Below are 17792 nucleotides of genomic sequence, written 5' to 3'. Positions count from 1 at the left end.
TAATACAAATTATATTCTCTCCACAGCAATTGTGAGGAGGCCAGTTGGGCTTAACCCTGCTCAAACAGAATCGAGGTGGTGCAGCCCCACTGGCTTTTGGATCAGGTCTGCCTGCCCTAAAGCATTGTTAAAACCTAAAAATGTTTTGAGCTTTCTGATTAAATCTGCCAGTTCAATTCAAGATTAGGTGCTTTTTAATTAATAGGATGGTGGGGAGGCTAGACCATAACAGTGGCTCAGTGGTTGCAGTCATCTCCACATCCGAAATAACAATGGATAGGTTTACTCCCCAGTGATAGAAAAATGTACTTTAAATATCCTGATTTAGTAACCAAGAGATTCAATCAATTACTCAGTGTTTCACTAAATAGGTAAGTGCTGCAGTGTGTGAACAGGGTCTATTCATATAAAAAGCCACTTCATGGCTGAAAAGTGATTTTTTTTTTTTTTTTGAGGTTTGGACAAAATCTCAGCTCTTAAAAGGGGAAAATGGAGGAGAGCTACTGTGCTGCTGACTTGTTTTCCCCTCCTGTCTGCTGTGGTCATCAGGAATGCAAAGTAGCAGTGAGGGGTGAATATTGCCTTCATCTCTCCCTCCTCATTCCTGTCCCTCCTGTTGATGTTTTGATGTGCAAAACACTCTTCACTTCAGAAGCTGCTGTGTGGGGTAGTGGAAAGGAAAACAAACCCCTCGTTATTAGTAGCTGTTGCCATTTGCTAAAGCTGTATTTTCTGCTGCTTTCCAGCACTCCCTCCTCCACAGCAGGAAATGAGGGGGTGCTGGGGAGACCTAAGCCAGAGAAAAGAGCTTAATTATACAAACAAATGTGTTCATGGGAGTCTTACGAGTCTGAGGCCCCGAACCACGCAGACTACTTTGCTGAGGGACAGAAATTGAAAGTCTGTGGGCTCATTCCCAGTTAATTGGAGGTGACATTCCCATCCTTGTGGGCTGGTGGTGTTGTACATGTTGTGCATTCAGATGCTGAGATGCAGCGTGTCTCATTTTGGGAGTATTGAGCCTTGTTAAATGTTTACCCTTTGGAACTGCTGCAGTTGCCCCTCTTAGGGGAGTTGGTGTGGACAGGACCTTGATATCTTGGGGTCAAACACCAGTGAGCTGGCTGGGCACCATCACCTGACTGGGGTGGGGTTTTGAGCTGTTTGTTGAGCTGTTGCCTCAACTCTGATGGTATCACTGTAGTGTGTGATGGTTTGTTTGTCTGGACCTTCAGTGTTCATTATTTTGTCCTCTACACGCCAGTGTGGTCCCCAAAAGCTGGTTCTCCCTCCCTAGTGCTGGAAATGTGAGTGTCCACCCCCTGTCCACAATTTGGCCTCTCTGTTCTGTTTTGGCAGCCAGGCTCTGGTGTCCATCTGGATTCCCTTTGGTGTCTGTCCTGCAGTTGTTGTCTGGGACACCTGAGCACAGGAGAGCTGAGCTGAGAGGTGTGGACAGCCCTGGGCTGGAAAGAAGCATCTGTGGGGTGATGAAAGCTGTGAACTGCTCATGTGTTTTATCAGGCAGGTCAAATATTGACTGCTCCTGTGCTGAGCCCATGGTGGTTACAGGCATCTCCCTGGACTCTGGTGATTCCCTTCCCACCCTTTTCTTTATGGATGATCTTTGTTCAGCCTGGAGTGTTAATTTTCTTCCTTGGCATAAATCATCTTTGATGATTTCTGGGTTGGTGTGTGAGCCCCATGCTGTACATAAATGAATGAGTGACACGAGGAATATCTACAAATGTAGTTATGTTGTATGTAATGTACATAAGGAGAGAATGTATTTTGTTCATTTTTTTCTTAATAAAAATGTATATGCTAGCAAGGGTGTTGATTTAAGATCTGTTTGTTCTCACATCACTTCAGAGAGTGGAAAAATGCCTGTGAAGGTCTTTTAGTGGTAGAGTAATTGTGAAACTAGTGGCATGTTACATCTGGCCCTGTTGCCTGACCTCACTGACGAGATCAGTCAGTATCCCATAAATCCAGCATATTCCACACATTCACAGGAACTTTTTCTGGGGAGGAACACGGAGTTAGAACACAGGCTGTGGCAAACTGCTGATTTTTAATATCTGTCTTCAAATTCTTTTTTTTTTTTTCCTTTGCATAAGCAGGAACTTAACCTGGAACAAAATGTTTTATTTTGGGTGCTTGAAGGCCAGTGGAGCCACTGAGCTGCCCACGCTGCTGCTGCCCCTCTGCTGCCCTTGGGTGATGCCTCTCCTGCTTTATGTGAGGTTTGATTCCCTCCTCCACAGCCTGACCTGAGTGCCAGCAGGGGCTGCAGATCAGAGTGAGTTAGGATGTAATGCAGAAATAAATAAGGCTGAAATGCAGAAATAAAGCTGAAATGCAGAAATAAGGGTGAGTTGTCTTTTCCTCTGACAGCCTGAAGGCACCAAGAGCTCAAACAAGTGCTCAGGCTGTGGTGGGGGTATCCTCACATCACCTCAGCTGCCCACCCCTCTGAGTCCTCTGATTTTTAAATGTAATAGTTTTTCCACCACTATAATACTTCCTTCTGCACAGGAAAAATACAGGCTTTTCCATGACTGGCTACCTTGAAGGTCTGGGTTGGTTTTGTCCCAGCTGGTCCAGTGTTTTCCCATGGAGCTTCTCCAGAGCAGGAAGTTGTGGCCCTGGAACTTGTCCTCTGACCTGCCCACCCCTCCTCACTCATCCAAAGACACGAATCTTTTATATAAGAATGTTTATTGACAGAAATACATGATGCTCTCAAAATATATTTGTAGGAAAATGCAAGAATAATATCTTACAATCCAGTTCCTCAGTAAATTCCAGTGTAAATCAGACTCCTGTCCCCGTGAGAGGTGCTGCTACACACACTGTGTAAGAGCTCTGCTATATGTGCAAGGTTCAACAGGGAACCACCTGGGGAATTAGGTTTTCCTTCTCCAGTCCCTCATGGATTATGACTTCTGTGTGTCTTCTGTAGGCAGCAGTCACAGTATCCACCTCATCAGCTGGGTCACGGCACTGTGAGCGGGAGATAAAATGCTCCTAAAAGTATTTACACGTTTCCTCTTGAATCTGAAAATAGAAAAGTCTCTTGCAAGGACATCTGAGCTGCTTTCCCACCGAAAGGTAAGAGCAGGAATCTCTTTGTACAATGTGTGGGATGTTAAAGCTGGTTTGGGGGACAGAAGAGGAGCTCAGGGAAGGGAGGAGGGGCAGGGAGGAAGGAAATGCCTCAGTAAATCTTTTTTTTTTATTATTATTTATTATTTTTGGTCTAACAATTATGGCTACAGTCTACAAAGGGAAGGGTTAAGGCCAAAGATACTCATTGCTGCATTTCCTACCTGATTTTTTTTTTCCAAAAAAAGAATGTTCTCAACATTAAAAAAAAACAAAAGTACTGTTTTCTTTTCCTGTGGAAATAGTTCTTTTAAATAGGGGAAGGAACATCTACTATAAAATATTAGTGGTTTAAAAATATGGTGTCTGGAAAAATAAATAAATGTACAATTCCTATTCAAATATAAATCACTATAAGCACTTGCTGAGCAGTTAATATCCTCACTGGTCTCTGCTTGAAAAGATTTCAGGTTACTTGATCTCAAGCCTCTGTAGGATTCTCTTGGAAAGTCTTTGGACCTGACTCATTAAAGCACTTTGGCATCTCTTTGCTGGGAAGGGAGAATCTTTAGGCACATGCCAAAGCCTGGAGATGCCCTGCCAGGGGTGTCCTTGTGGCAACTCAGCCCCGGTGGCCACAGCATCGCTGCTGCCCTGTGTTCTCACTGTGTTTGTTTTCTGGGAAGGACAGAAATGTGAGCTCAGGGACCTGCTGACCCGGGGCTGGGAGGCCACAGTGCTCACCAGAGCAATTGTGGATGCTCAGGCCACTTCTCTGAGACTTGTGGCTGTGTTAAAGAGCTGAACTTGATGCTGCCAGAGCAGGGACAAAGCTGTGGCACAAAGTTACCTGGGCAAGAGGTGTTTTTCTGCTTCACGTCAAATTTTTATATCCTACCAGGCTGGCTTTTTTTTTTTTTTTAAGATTTTAATTTTTTTTTTCATTTTATTTTATTTGTTATTCCCCGCCCCCCCCCCCCCTCCAAAATTACTTCCCCATAGTGCAGTGCACAGGTAAGTGAAGTGTGCAGAATACATTGCTAATGAATAGCAGGAATATTTACATACAAAAATAGAAAGGTTTGAACACTTCAGACTCTGCCCTTCGGTGCAGGACAGAAGGGGGAAGAGCCACTTGTATCTTCTGCCAGTGCCTGTCCTAGGGCTGAGCAAAACACCCCAGTCCCCTCCTTCCTGAGTACTCCCAACTCCACCAGGGTTTCTCCAAGCTTCCCATTGCTTGGCTCTGCTTTTCCCCTCATTCAGGGCAGCCCTGGGAGCAGATCCCAGTTGGGTTGACTTGGTGGCAGAGCCCAGAGGAAAATCTCCCCACTGGGCCTGGGTTTGTGGCAAGCAGAGGAGAAAGGCCGTGTTTGGGCATGGCTCTTATCTGCAGCTCCTCACTTTGGGAGAGGGACTCAGCCAAGTGACCTTCTGGTCCTCGTGTGCTGGAGGATGGACCCCAGCTGGAGGATGGTCCCTGCCTCTGCCAGGACGGAGCTGCTTCACCAGAGCAAAGGCATGAAACTCTCCCCAGCCCTTTAGAGCCATTCAGGAGCTGTGGTGGGGAGTCAAAATCCACAAATGGCCTCAGTCCAGCCATGTTTTTTTTTTCTTCTCCCCTTTAAAGGCTTCAGCAAAGGGAGGCCTGGGTGACAAACCAAGAGCTGCAGGACAAAGCTCAGTCCCAGCTTCGCTGCTGAGCTGGAAGTTGCTTTGCAGGTCTCTGTTGTTTTAGTGGCTTGTGAAGAAGAGCTTGAGGCTGAGCTTTTAAACCTTGAGGGGGTGAAACAAACACCAAGGCCACCTGAATGCCACTGAGCTCCCTGGCTCACGTTCTGCTGCTCTTTTACCTCTTCTGCTGCTCACGCAGGAAAATGTGCCCTCAAAAATCACGAACCATCATGGTGCGTCTCCCACAGTCTTGTGGAGGATGGATGAGGGCTGTGAGATGCTGCTGTGTAATTCCTGGAAGGCAAGTGATCCTTCCAGAGGGAAATGCAGCACCAGAGCTGGGCTCCTGCACCACAAAACCCCCAACATCACACCTGGGCTAGCGACCAGGCATCGCTCTTGCTCTCCACACCCTTCCTAAGAGGGATGAACTCAAGGAATTCCTCCTTTTCCTCTCCCTCCATCTCATCCTTGTAAAACAAGAAGCTGCTGCGCCTCTCTCTGTCTCCAGGTGGGTTCAGGATGTGTTCATCAGCCTTAGCACGGGGGCTGAGCATCACTTGGCACTGCTGCATCCCTGCCATCCCGCTGGGTCCACATGCATCCATTTGCCTATGGCACAACGTGGGGTTCTTGTGCGTTTCAGCCCTGGGGAGAGGCTGGAAACTGGATTAAAAAGGAACAGGCTGTTCCAGCTTCTTTCATTCACTACCTGGGTGTCAGGGAGGGCAGGGTGATGACTAAACAGCGTGGGCCAGAGGATTTATCAAGCTGTAATTGCCAGGTGCTGCTTTGCTGTCAGATGCACTCCATCTCCCGTCCTATTTATTTTATTTCTCTTGATTTTTGAGTCATTTGGTAGCTGGAGGATGTGGCTGGCGTGGTCAGATGTGGGATGGGAGAGGACATGCTTGGAGGAGACGCTGGCAGCTCTTCAGCAGCAAAGCTACCCTGTTTGCCCATGGCTGGTCAGGTCTGGCGTGGGAGGTGGATGGGGGTTGGAGGATGCTTGGCCAGATGTGGCCACCAAAGTGGCTTGTGTTGTGCCCCAGAGGTGTCTTCTCTTGTTTTTTCCATCCTTCACCCCATGTGGAGGCACAAAGAGCCATGATTAGTTCATTCAGGGATTTTCTTTTGGGGGGGAACTTTGCCTTATTTTGGAGCTCTGTCTGTGTATGTGTAGGGTTTATGGGTTTTTTTTTTTGGGGGGGGGGGGGGTCGTTGTTTTTCTCTTGATCAAGTTCTGCATCCTATAAATGCGTGTCCTCCTCTTCCTCCAGGTCCTCCTTCATGAGGGTGTCCAGAGGAACGATCCAGCTGTCCCCCAGCTCACCATTGAGGTTCACCTTCTTCTCCTGCATTTCAGAGGAGGTCTCCATCACCTCCAGCGTGGGGTTGTCGTGGTAGCCGTTCTCCATGGTCTGCATCTCCTCGGTCAGGCGCTGCTATGAGGAAAGAAAACCATAAACCCCACTGGACAACACCTTCGCCATGCTGCGAGTGTCACCTCAGGGCTGTCACCTCCCAGCCAGCTGTGACAGCTGCCCCATATAGATTTATATAGCTACATACAGAGACTTCCATGGTGAGGTTGAGGCAGGGGGCAGCGAGGGGATAGCATGGAGCTGGCAAGAGGGAGACTCTGCTGATGATGGGAAGAAGGAAAGAGCAGCCAGAGACATGTGGAAAACCTCCAGGAGCAGCTGCCAGCTTCAGTTTGTTCAACCCAGGACCTTGGGAAGAGGTTGAGCAACACTGCATCCCAACTCCTGCCTCCCTATCTCAAATCTGCTCTTCCCCTCCCCTTTCTATCCACCCCTGTCCTTTTTTAGGTGCTTTACTATTATTCTCCTTTACTCAGGGGCAGCTCCCATCTGCCAGATCTTGAGCATTATCCCTCCTCATTCTGGAGCTCTCAGTGGAAACCAGGCAGGGAAAGATGGAATCAGCCACTTTATCACCCTGGTCCTTTGGTGTGATGTGCTTCAGGCTCCACCTCAGCCCTTCATCCCTTGGCAGAACCCCAGCCCATCCTGATTCTGCATCCACTTGGGCTTCTGCATCCCCATCCTTCCCTAGAGGGATTCAGTGGGGAACTGCAGTCCTTGCTCAGCCCTTTTTGGGAGCCCTGTTAAAATCTGCCTGGATTCACAGCTTGCTCTATTACAGTGCTCCTATAAATGTCAGGAGACAGGCGTGGGAGGGAATCCATGGAGAAGGAGAGGGATGGAGAAGCAAAACTGCAGGGCTTGGTGCTGGCAGAGGGGCTGCAAAGGCACTGCTGGGAGTCCCCCGTGTCACCCGTGGCAGGGTGGGGACTGTGGGATGCTCAAAAGCAGAGGAAACACCTGGGATCTAACCAAGGGCTGCTTCCATGTGGGATTGCTGGTCTCCCACCATGGCAAGGCACCTTCCAGCCATGCAGCAAGAGGAAAGGGGCTGTAAAGCTGGGCTTTAGTCCTGTTAAAAGCTACTGGGCCCTACCAAGCACCGGAGGTGAGAGCTGGGAGTGTTACGGATGCGGCGCCCGCCCCTCCGATCCCTGTGTTGGAACTCACATTAAAGATCAGGGCCACATGTCCATCATCAAACCCGGGGACATCAGGGTGGATGTTCTGGGTATTTCCAAGATAAAACGACAGGGAGGGAGGTGGGGGTGAGGAGGGTTGGAGAAAAAAAAAATAAAATAGGAAAAAAAAAAAAAACTTTCAAGTCAATTTTGGAAACGAAACAGAAGGAGAACAAAAGAAACCACCCAAAAACAAAGCCAGGAAGGAGGAATGTGTTTGATTTTCAGAAATGGCATCTCTTGCTTTGGTTTTGCTATTTTACCCCGTGCCTGGTGGGAATTTACCTCTGGAACATCCAAGTTGGACTGGTACCTGTTCCTCTTGACCAAGTTATTTTAGGGACACATTCCCATCACTAAAAATGCCTTATTGATGAAGCTATTATGATGAAATCCTGGAAGCTCCAAGGGGACCACAGTGCAGGCCAAATATTTATTGAGGTCTTGCCTCTTCCCCTATTTCTTCCCAAAAAATCAAGCCTGGTTAAGTACAAACAAATCTGACAAGGGCATTAATTTTCTCTTCCCTCCCTTCTGTGTTCACCTACCTTGCACTGTAAATATTTAAAGCTTTATCCCTTGTTTTCCTGTGGGGCAGAGGTTGGGATCACTGAGAAAGGATGAGGTGGTCCAGGGGAAAGCTATTTGAAGTAGGAGTGAAGTAGGTTTGCTTCTTCATCAGGAGGGTGATTTTACCCTGATTGCATAATCTGATTTCATAATTATTTTCTGTTTCTGTCTGCCCTAGAGCTAAATCCTCAGGAACAGCAGCAGTGCAAACCTCGGTGCCCCAGGGTGTGGGAATGGCTAGTCCTTACAGGTGGATGCTACACTAAAATCACCTAGGATTTCTTCCCGAGATGAAAATCACATTATTTTCTCTTTTTCTGTTGGTTCTTCCTTAAATCCTGCTGCTGCTGCTCTGAAATTTGGCCCTGGCCCAGCTCTTGCAAAGGCTGAGCCCTGCAGTGTCGATGCTCCTCTTGCTGACACCCTCCTTCTTCCCTGCACACAGCCTGGGGCTCCCTGGCACCCAACCCAGCTCCACTGCTTGTAAAAGTATTTCAATACATTTTTTGAGAGGTACAGCTTGTTTTTAGAATGGGGTTTTGGACTGAGAAAGCCTTTCTTGTCAAAATTACAACCCAAGTTGGTGCCCGCTGGGCAAACCAGGATCTCTCCACCAGCAGAGACAGCAACACTGATGATCCTCATCTCCTGAAGATGCTTTGGGGATGGAAAAGGTCTTGGGATACCTGTCCCACGCTCCTGCCACCTTACCTGGTCCTTCTTTTGGGAGAAGCGCTGGTGGCAGCCGTAGATGGCCGCGACGAGCAGCAGGGACCCGGCCAGGGTGATGATGGTGATGATCAGGGGGGTGCTGAACTCGTCGTTGATGGTCATGTCCTCCACCATCTTGTCAGAGGTGATGTTGATGATGCCAAGCTGCCACAGAAAGGACAGGTCAGGCTCCTGTGCCACCCACCACTGGGGGACACCCCTGGGGCAGCTGTGCCATGACCACTTACCTCCTCTAACCTCTCCTTCTTCTCCTTCAGCTTCATGAGGACTTCTTCAGAGTCCAAGGGAACTGGAGGAAGAAAAAGTCTTCAGTGAGCACAAGGTGTGGACAAGAGACAGGTTCTGCCACCATCCCCTTGCCAGAGGGGTGAGCCAATTTCCAGAGGAGGTGGATGAAGATGTGTGGGGATGAAGCAAACCCTTGTAGGTACTTTGGAGCCAGACCAAGAGCCAGGATCTCTTCTGGAAGTGGGACAGCCCCAGAGCTCCCAGGCCCCACCATCCATCTCCAGTGGATGATTTAAGAGCAAGCCCAGTGAGGGGCTGTACCTGGCTCCTCAAGGATTAGTCCTCAGAGCCTGGGTGCCTTCCATGAGGTTGGATGTGGAGTCTGGATCACCCACCCAGCTTCTGCTCTGATGATGAGTAAGAGCAGATGGAGCTCAGGCCTTCCTCCCCCTCATGCTAGGGCAGCAGGAGGTCTCCATCTCCCAGGCACCCTGATCCTAAAGCAAGGTTTGAGCACACCCAGGCTGAGCTGGGTGTCCCAACAAGGCTCTGACATGGGAGAGAAGCTCCCCTCTGTGGTCTTTGGGGAAGGATTTGAACTGGGCACCCACTTTTAACCACCTGGGAGGAATTCTTCCTCCTGGAGACTGGTCAGTGCCTTGACTCAACATGGCAGAGGGATCTGGTGCATTCCTTGGGGCGCAGAGCTCATTTCTGGGGTCGTTGTGCCTCTCCCAAACCACTGGGATGGGGCAGAACAGATCCCTTTGGCCAAGCTCTAGTAGACCAGAGGGCTCTGCCGAGCCTCCAGCTCCGGTGTCCCCAGTGGCAGTGCCACCCTGTCCCCTGCACAGGAGGGTGGGATTGTACTCACGGTGCAGGACCACCTGCACGGCCCAGCGGCGGGAGGGGCTCTTGCAGGCCATCAGCATCACCCTGCACCGGTCCCTGCTGCCGTCAAACACGTGCTGGGCCGTGGAGCAGAAGCTCTCAAAGAAGGAGTTGTTCTTGCTGGCAGTCTTCCACTCCTCCTGTGGTGACAGCGAGGGTCAGCACTGCTCCCCCACCCAGGGACTGCCCAGCATCACCCCCCTCATCACCACGTGTGCAGGATGTCCCACCCTTAGAGAATGACCCCTGTGAGACTGGATGTGCCACTCCGTGCCATGGTTTGGTGGACAAGGTGGTGTTGGGTCGTCGGTTGGACTCGGTGATCTCGGAGATCTTTCCCAGCCAAACGGATTCTGTGATCTTCCCTCATCCCTGTGCTCTGCCCGGCTGCCGCCGGCCCTCCCGGGGAACAGGAAAAGTTTAAAAGGAGTTTCTTTGCAAGGAGCCGAGCTCTTGGCTGCCATTCCTCACCGGGGCCCTGCCGCAGCCTTATCTGTGAGCCGCAGCTTTCGGTGTTCCAGGAATAGCAGGTCCCCGAGGGAAGCGGGGCGGGGGTGCTGGGGGGGCCAGGGGCCCACAGCGGGAGCAGGGCAGGGCTGTGCAGCCCCACACTTCCCCCACGGGCATCCCCAGCCTTTCTACCCCCTGTCCCCACCAACACAGCTCCCTGGCCTGCCTAAAGCTTCCCCACAGCTCTGCAGGGAAGAGCAAGAGAGTGGGTCTTGCTTTTGGATAGAACCACAGGATGAATCATGGAGTGGTTTGGGTTAGAAAGGACCCAAAACATCATCCAGTCTGCTCCCTGCCATGGGCAGGGACAGCTTCCATAGACCAGATTGCTCTAAGCCCCTCCAACCTGGCCTTCAACACGTCTAGGGATGGGAAACCACAGCTTCTCTGGGCAAACCAAAGCATCCCTGGAGAGATGGGAGAGGGGTGGATGGAGCCCACGCTCCCTCTGGAGTATTCCTGAGGTTTTTTACTTGATGCTTTGTAGCACCTGGGTTGTCTCTAAAGTGCTCACCCTCCTGCCTGCACAGATCCTGACGTGTGGGTGTGGCACTTGGGGACATGGGTTTGGATTGGGTGGATTTGGCAGTGCTGGGTTAATTGTTGAAATTGATGATCTTAGCGGGCTTTTCCAACCTAAATCCTTCCATGATTCTGTGCACAGACCTGGCCCTCACAGGTCCTGTGTGAGAGGTGCTGTATATTACAGATCCTGTGTGCACAAGTCTTTCATGTGCAGGTGCTCCTGTGTGTCAAAGCCCTTAATTGTGGGAATCCAGGGCTTCCCTCTGGCTGCCCTGGAAGGTCTGGGACACTGGCAGGGGTCAGGAACCCCCCTGGACAGAGCCCCCAGAGACACTGTCTGTGATCTCTGTCCATGGAAAAGAGATTTCAATCTTACAGGATGAATTACAAGCTTTGAGTGTTTGATAAGAGTAATAATTAAGTGTGACACAGGTGCAAAAGTAAAATTTTAGATTTCTAGATTAGGGGTTCAGAGGGGACAAGATGGAGGAAATTGGGTGTGTCTTGTCCTTTTCCTCCTTCTTCATGCCCTCCATGTTTCACTGTGGTGTTGGCATTTTTCTGTTGGTTTAGGCTGGGGACACACTGTTCAATGTAGGTGACAGATATTGGCACGTTATTGTAAATCCAGCACAGGTAGTTTGTGGTATTTAATGTTTGTAACATCCCACTGAGGGCAGAGCCCCACACGCTGCCCTGCAGGACAGAGCTGCGGCAGGGCAGCAGAACATGTTAGAGATAAACAGAATAAACAACCTTGAAACCAGCACAGACCAATTATGGCTTCTTCTTTGGCAACGGGGCAGAAAGACAGAGACTTTCTACAATCTCGGAATCACCAATACCCACAGATTCCGACACTTAATCCCTGCTGAAATGAGGTTCCTGGCTGGGAAAGGCTCTGCTCCATCACCCCAAACCCTGCCCTCCCATCCCAGCAGCACCACTGGCTGGCAGATCCTGCTTGCTGCCCGCAGGGATGGGAGCAGCCCGGCTCAGAGACGCACCTAATCTCACCCCATCTTATCTAAATATTTGGGAAGCAGCAGTGGAGACAGGATGCACTTGCCGGGACGGAAGGCTGGCCCCGGGCACAGTGTGAGGGTGAGCTCAGCATCGGGAGGCCCTGGCTGTCCCTGGGAATGGCCACTGTCCATCGCCTGTCCTTTCTCTTTGCACAGGAGAACTTCCCCAGGGCCCCTCTGTGGGGTTGTACCATCCCTGGGAAAAGAGCTGGGTGGGAAATCTGCCCCAGCCCGAGGGCAGCATTCCCTGGAAAGCCGGTTCCCAGCAGGACAGGGAGGAGGGGGGTGTAGCTCGGTGGTGGCGGTGTTTTTATCACGTCTGGACGCTGGGTTGTGCTCCTACACTTGGAATGTCCTGTGATTTACCAGTCCCTGTCTGTGCAGCACTTTCTGCTTGGCAGAGGAAGGGAAAGCCTCTGCTGCCTTCCTGCATCCTCCTTCCCCTGGTTTTGCCGCTGCTCTGCTTTGCCCCAGCCCTCAATAACCTGTTTCTTCCCCTACCACTCCATGGGGAGGGAAAAGAAGACCCTTTTTTCTTGGGTGAGGAGGGAAATGGGATGCGAGTTAATAATAATTACCTGTTTCTTCTCCTACCACTCCATGGGGAGGGAAAAGACCCTTTTTTTTTTTGGGTGGGGAGGGAAGTGGGATGCGAGGCTAAAACCTCACTGAGACCACTCCCGTGGCAGGTGGTGAGCAGTGCCTAAAGCCCTGCAGAGGGTGAACTGGAGGGACTGGCCCTTTCCAGGGCTGGAGAGGGCCGCAGGGATGCCCCTGGCAGCTCCCCCTCCGCCCCGGAGCCGCTCGCATTCCTTGGCCGGAGTTGACAGGCGCTGCCGAGCAGCTCGGATCCGGTTCCCACACTGGCGGGGACCTAAAACCAACATCCCCGAATGAGGTAACAGCACTTGAGTCAACAAACCACCCCGCCAGCTGCACGGGTGAGGGGGGGACCACGACCCTGCTCGGTGAGGGAGTCCCTCTGCCTGCTCCAGGGACTGTCCTGTGTCCCCGGACCAGTGGGTGTCACACAGCAATTCCAGCGGGTTTGTGTGGTCCTGCTGTGGTTTTTGCATCCCCCACTGCAGCAGGTTCTGGTGCTCCCCAGCATCCACTGGCTCAGCTCCTTGGACACATCTGTGTCCAGGCGGGGGACACGATGGAGGAGGAACACCTGGGAGATGGACACGGGGTTGTGTGGCTGAACCACAGCTCAGGCTACACCAGCCACCTCTGTCATCATCTCTACTTGCTTCACCTAACTCATTTTGGGGTTAGGATGAGGAGCAGAGCATCCATCCATCCATCCATCATCCATCCATCCATCATCCATCCATCCATCATCCATCCATCACCATCCATCCATCCATCCCTCCATCCATCCATCCATCCATCCATCCATCCATCCATCCATCCATCCATCCATCCCTCCATCATCCATCCATCATCCATCCATTCCTCCACCTATCCCTTCCAAGGCAGGAGAAACCCAACTGAAACTGCATGTGTGAGCCAGGAAGAAATCATCCTCTGGAATATAAAGTATTAAGCTGATAAGCCTTACTAAAAAACTCATTAAGATCCTGCAGTAATCAAAGGAAGGAGAAGGAGAAGGTGGGGGAACACGGACCAAACTGTTCAGCATTGGTTCAAAGCATCATCTGAAGAGGAAGGATGCAGGGAAACCACCAGCCTGTGAAACATCTACAGTCCACAAAGTGGTACCAACTGTATATTTGGCTTTTTTTGGTTTTTTTTTTTTTAAGGATTTATCGTTTGAGTTCCTTTTTTTCTGGAGAAAGTGAGGTGTGGTGGGGTGAAAGGTCTGCAATTCCTGGGTTCAGTCCCAGCTGTTTGCTGGGGTACCCTCATCACTGTGCTGCCCCACCAGCCTGGCTGTGAATGGGGTGGGTGGCTGTGTCCTCTCCCCTGCTCTGTGTGATCCAGACATGTCCCCCACCACTGCTCCCCCCACATTGCCCTGGCTTCTTTCTGGATCTGAATTTTTAGTACAATGCCACCCCGACTCTGGCTTGTTCTCAGCAGGATTGGAGCTGTTTCTGGAACACTTCTCCTTATAGCACACACTTTCCTGTTTTCCCACGGGTTGTGAAACACAGAGGATTTTTTCACTTTGCTGTCAGGATTTGGCTACAGATGTGTTTACTGGTCCTACAAAGCAGGGAAACCAGATAGTGCCATTTCTCTGTTATCTGCTCGGCTTGGGAGGCACAAAATGGGCTGCAATTTTCAGGAATACAACAAGTGGAAAGTTAAGGGCGCTTGGTGGGGAGGTGCTTTGGCAGCCGAGGAGGAGGGAGATGGGATGGGAGGATGCACCCTTGCAGCCCTGCAGCCTTTCTGTGGCTGTTTTGGGGTGTAACTGGCATTTTGAGCTCGTTATTACACCCAGAAGGATCAAAGGGAAGCAGGGTGGGAGAATCCCTGGCTCTCCAGCTCCAATTCTCCATGGCCCCGGGGCAGGCCACAATGCCAAGATGTGTCTGCCCATCCCTCAGCTCGCTGGTGCTTCCCAGCCTCACCATCCCTACTTCCAAAAGCCTCCCAGTACAACTCCCTGGGAAGGACAGCAGCTCTGGAACATCACTGTGCCCAGAAGGAGGGGGGAAGCTTTAAACACCAGCCCGGTCCAAAGTCCCTTTTAGGCTCCAAAATTAGATTTTGTCCATCTGATTGAATATTTGTATATATTCAATGCAAAATTTGATGAGAAGGTTTTCCAGCATGAGCCTGCAGCCGTGTCCAAGACATTATGTGGGGAAAGTGGTGGTCTCAGGAGAGACCATCCTGCTGGGCCTCCATGGAATCATCCTCAGCATTGAGAGCATGATGCTGCTAAGGACATCACCACTGCTGCAGGTGTGTGGGCAAGGAGCACTTACACCCAGCAGCAGCCAGAAGGTGACAGCAGACAGCAGGCAGGTGATTTCCCTCCTCCAGGAGCACAGTGGATGATGCTGGGAGGTCCAAGCCCTTTCCAGGGCTGCCAGGCAGGGCCATCACCCAGGTGCGGGGAATTTCAAGAGCTGCTGTGGTCAGTAGTTTAATTCAAAATGTGTCTGGAGGGGTTTTGTGAACACAGTGTGGCTTCACTTGGAGAGTCCCTTCCAACTTGGCTGATTCTGATTCACTTAGGACAGGGAGTGGCAGGACAAAGGGGAGCAGTTTGAAATTAAAAGAGGAGAGATTTAGATTAGATATTATGAAGAAATTCTTTACTGTCAGGATGGTGAGATGCTGGAGTAGGGTGCCCAGAGAAGCTGAGGCTGCCCCTGGATCCCTGGAAGTGTCCAAGGCCAGGCTGGACAGAGCTTGGAGCAATCTGGTCTGGTGGAAAGTGTCCCTGCCCATGGCACAGGCTGTGAGAAGGTCCCTGAAGTGCCAATTTTCCACTGCTTACACTGCTAGAAACCAGAGCATTTTCATGCCAAACCCCACCCCTGAGCCCTACCCACAGTCACTCTGTCAGGACCTCACCAGCCATTTACTGGTGTCTCTTCCTCTTTATCACCAACTTCAAACTTCCTATTTGGAACTTACCAGTATAGTGCATCTTCCCTATTCCAGGAAGCTCACAGTTTCCACCAGAACCATTCTGGGGTGGTTATTCCTCAGGAACACCAGCAGACAGTGCCCACCCCCCAGAAAGGATCCTGGAGCGTGCTCCTGAGTTGGGCTTGCCTGCCCCCAGCCTTCCCACCACATTTTACTGCTCCCTGGTCTTGTAAAGGGCCTGAAACCAGTGAAATGGAGTTTTTTTCCCTCTCACTTAAGGGTTCTATGAGAGCATTGAGGAGCACAGTGAGTCCCAAACTCCAGGCTCCTCTGCTTCCCAGTTACTCTGCAGTTTGATGCCACACTAGCCCAGTGTGAGGTACAAAACCTCACAAGTCCACAATAAATGTAGGGGAACACCTCAATTTTTTTATTGGGTTTTGGGACAAAATTTCAGCCCCTCAATTTAGGCAAAAAGCTTTCCTGCTAGCATAGGGAAAGATTTACCCTTTAAAATTTTCCATTTGTCTTTCTGTAAGACCTGGGTGGGCTCAGCTGGTCATTCTACTTGGAGAAGACAACACTGGCCCCTTGTCCTCCTGCCACATCCCTCACTGGTGACTATGCTGAACATGGGTTTGCATTCACCATTTTACATTGGTCGCATCTTTGGTGAAATTCCCTCATTTCTGAGCTTTTTCTCACACGCTCAGAGCACCACAGGTTAAAATCTGAACCTCCAACAGCTGCTAATTCTCCATGGAAGTCAAAAAGGTGGTACTTACACAGGTTCTGGGTTCTTTCAGCTGGATGGTGGGCCCGGTATGTTGAACCTGTTCATTACAGATGAGCTGGAAAGGCAGGAAAAAAGCAACTCTCAGTGGTGGACAAAGGCTGGAAGGACAGTTGATCACCAATCCAACAGCCCATCATTTGTTTCCTGGAAAAAGAGCCTGATCTCCTCCTGGGAGTTGTGCAGAGCCAAAAGTCTGAGCCTCCCGAGCCTCCTTCTCTCCAGGCTGAGCCCTCCCAGCTCCCTCAGTTGCTCCTGGTGCTCCAGACCCCTCCCCTTCACCTCCATCCTCATTGTCTCTTCTCTGGAAAGCTCCAGGAGACAGGGATGGGAGTAAATGTCCTCTAAAGGCCCTTTCCACCCTAAAGAGTTCCGTAATTCTACAACCTGGAATTGCTTTGCTGGCAGGTCTCTCTCTCTCTATCACAGGAACAGTGAGAAGAGCCTCAGGCTCACGTGCACGTGGGATGGCAGCTGAGTTAACACCTCTGAGAGGTGCCCACCTTCCCGTTTGGTGCCATTACCTCGTTTGTGGAGGAAATGTTGGGCTGCTGCTGGCCAGAACTGCAGCTCTCTGCCTGGTCTGGCTGGTCCCCCGAGGCTGGAGGCTGGGCACTGCCAGGGCTCTGGGAGGTGCTGGTGGGTTTGGCAGTTCCAACGTCGTGGGTACTCTGGTCTGGCTCCCCAGCATGCACCAAAAAACAAGCAGACAGACACTGACACAGTATAGAGGATACAGATGGCACAGCCCTGTAAGGGATCACCTCAAAATTGGTTTTCATCTCTAGTTCTACCTTGAAGCTCATTGTGCTGGAGAGGCTTTCCATTGCTTCTTTAATTTTATATATTTTTAAAATTTGATATGAAAAGAATCTGATTGCTGATTTTATTTTCTGCTGCTGAAAGTCATCAGAGAGGAACCAAAGGCCATTGGATGGCTGTGTGTGGGTAGCTGGGTAATCACCTATGGGGTGACCCTCCTTTCACTTTATTTGGGGCGTCTCCCATGGAGATTTCCCCAACAGACACAGACCTGCCTACCCAGGATCTGCCACCTGCTTGGGAGGGGATGTAATGCCATAACCTCTGCTGACTGCACCTCCATGGAAAAATTCCAGGGTGACAAGCTCAGAAGTAGTGCCTGGTTCTACAGGAGACAGCCTGGGGTGTCCTGCCAGGACACAAGTCCCAAGTCTACAAGCCCCATTCAGGTGTCTCTGATACCCGAGGTGACCTCTGAGGACTTGGTTAAGCTCTGTATCATCAGCACATCAGCACAGCAGCCTCCTGCCTTCCCAGATCCCTTTGAAGACATGGATCTTCATCCCTGGCTTCCTAATTGATCCTTAAGTGGTGACAAAGAGAATTAAAATGCCAAAGGATGTTCACAGCCTATTTGCTCTCGGGACTCCTACCTCTTCCACAGAAAAAACAAGGGATATTTCTCTCAGACACGTTCTGAAGGCTCCAGGAGAGAATTAATTCCAAAGCCATCTGTTTCTAATGCATTCTGCCAGCTATTTATTAAATATAAAGGGTTTTTTAGACCTCTTCAGGCTTAATGCTTGAGGCCCAATTTGAATTAACATAATTTTATATATGATCCTTCAGTGGAGAACAGTCCTGTGGAGCAGGAGGGGAAAGAAACGAA

General features: G+C 50.5%; 1 protein-coding gene across 2 annotated transcripts in view; it reads right to left on the bottom strand.

The window, feature by feature from the left end:
* Nucleotides 1-2704: 2704 nt before the first annotated feature.
* Nucleotides 2705-17792, bottom strand: part of PODXL (podocalyxin like) — a 46538-nt gene continuing 31450 nt past the window's right edge. Inside the window, exons 3-9 of one of the 2 annotated variants that reach the window (XM_030290039.4) lie at nt 16666-16817; nt 16134-16199; nt 9756-9912; nt 8881-8942; nt 8633-8797; nt 7341-7397; nt 5992-6227 (exon numbers count right to left, since the gene is read on the bottom strand). In XM_030290039.4, the coding sequence (XP_030145899.4) occupies nt 6033-6227; nt 7341-7397; nt 8633-8797; nt 8881-8942; nt 9756-9912; nt 16134-16199; nt 16666-16817 (854 nt within the window). In that variant the 3' untranslated portion in view covers nt 5992-6032. Of the gene's footprint in view, nt 6228-7340; nt 7398-8632; nt 8798-8880; nt 8943-9755; nt 9913-16133; nt 16200-16665; nt 16818-17792 lie in introns of both variants that reach the window. The other variant, XM_072918544.1, reaches the window with a different exon arrangement.

This window comes from Taeniopygia guttata, chromosome 1A, assembly GCF_048771995.1.
Source record: "Taeniopygia guttata chromosome 1A, bTaeGut7.mat, whole genome shotgun sequence".
Taxonomy (NCBI): domain Eukaryota; kingdom Metazoa; phylum Chordata; class Aves; order Passeriformes; family Estrildidae; genus Taeniopygia; species Taeniopygia guttata.
The sequence above is the reverse complement of the archived record's forward strand: the minus strand, read 5'-3'. Positions and strand labels throughout refer to the sequence as shown.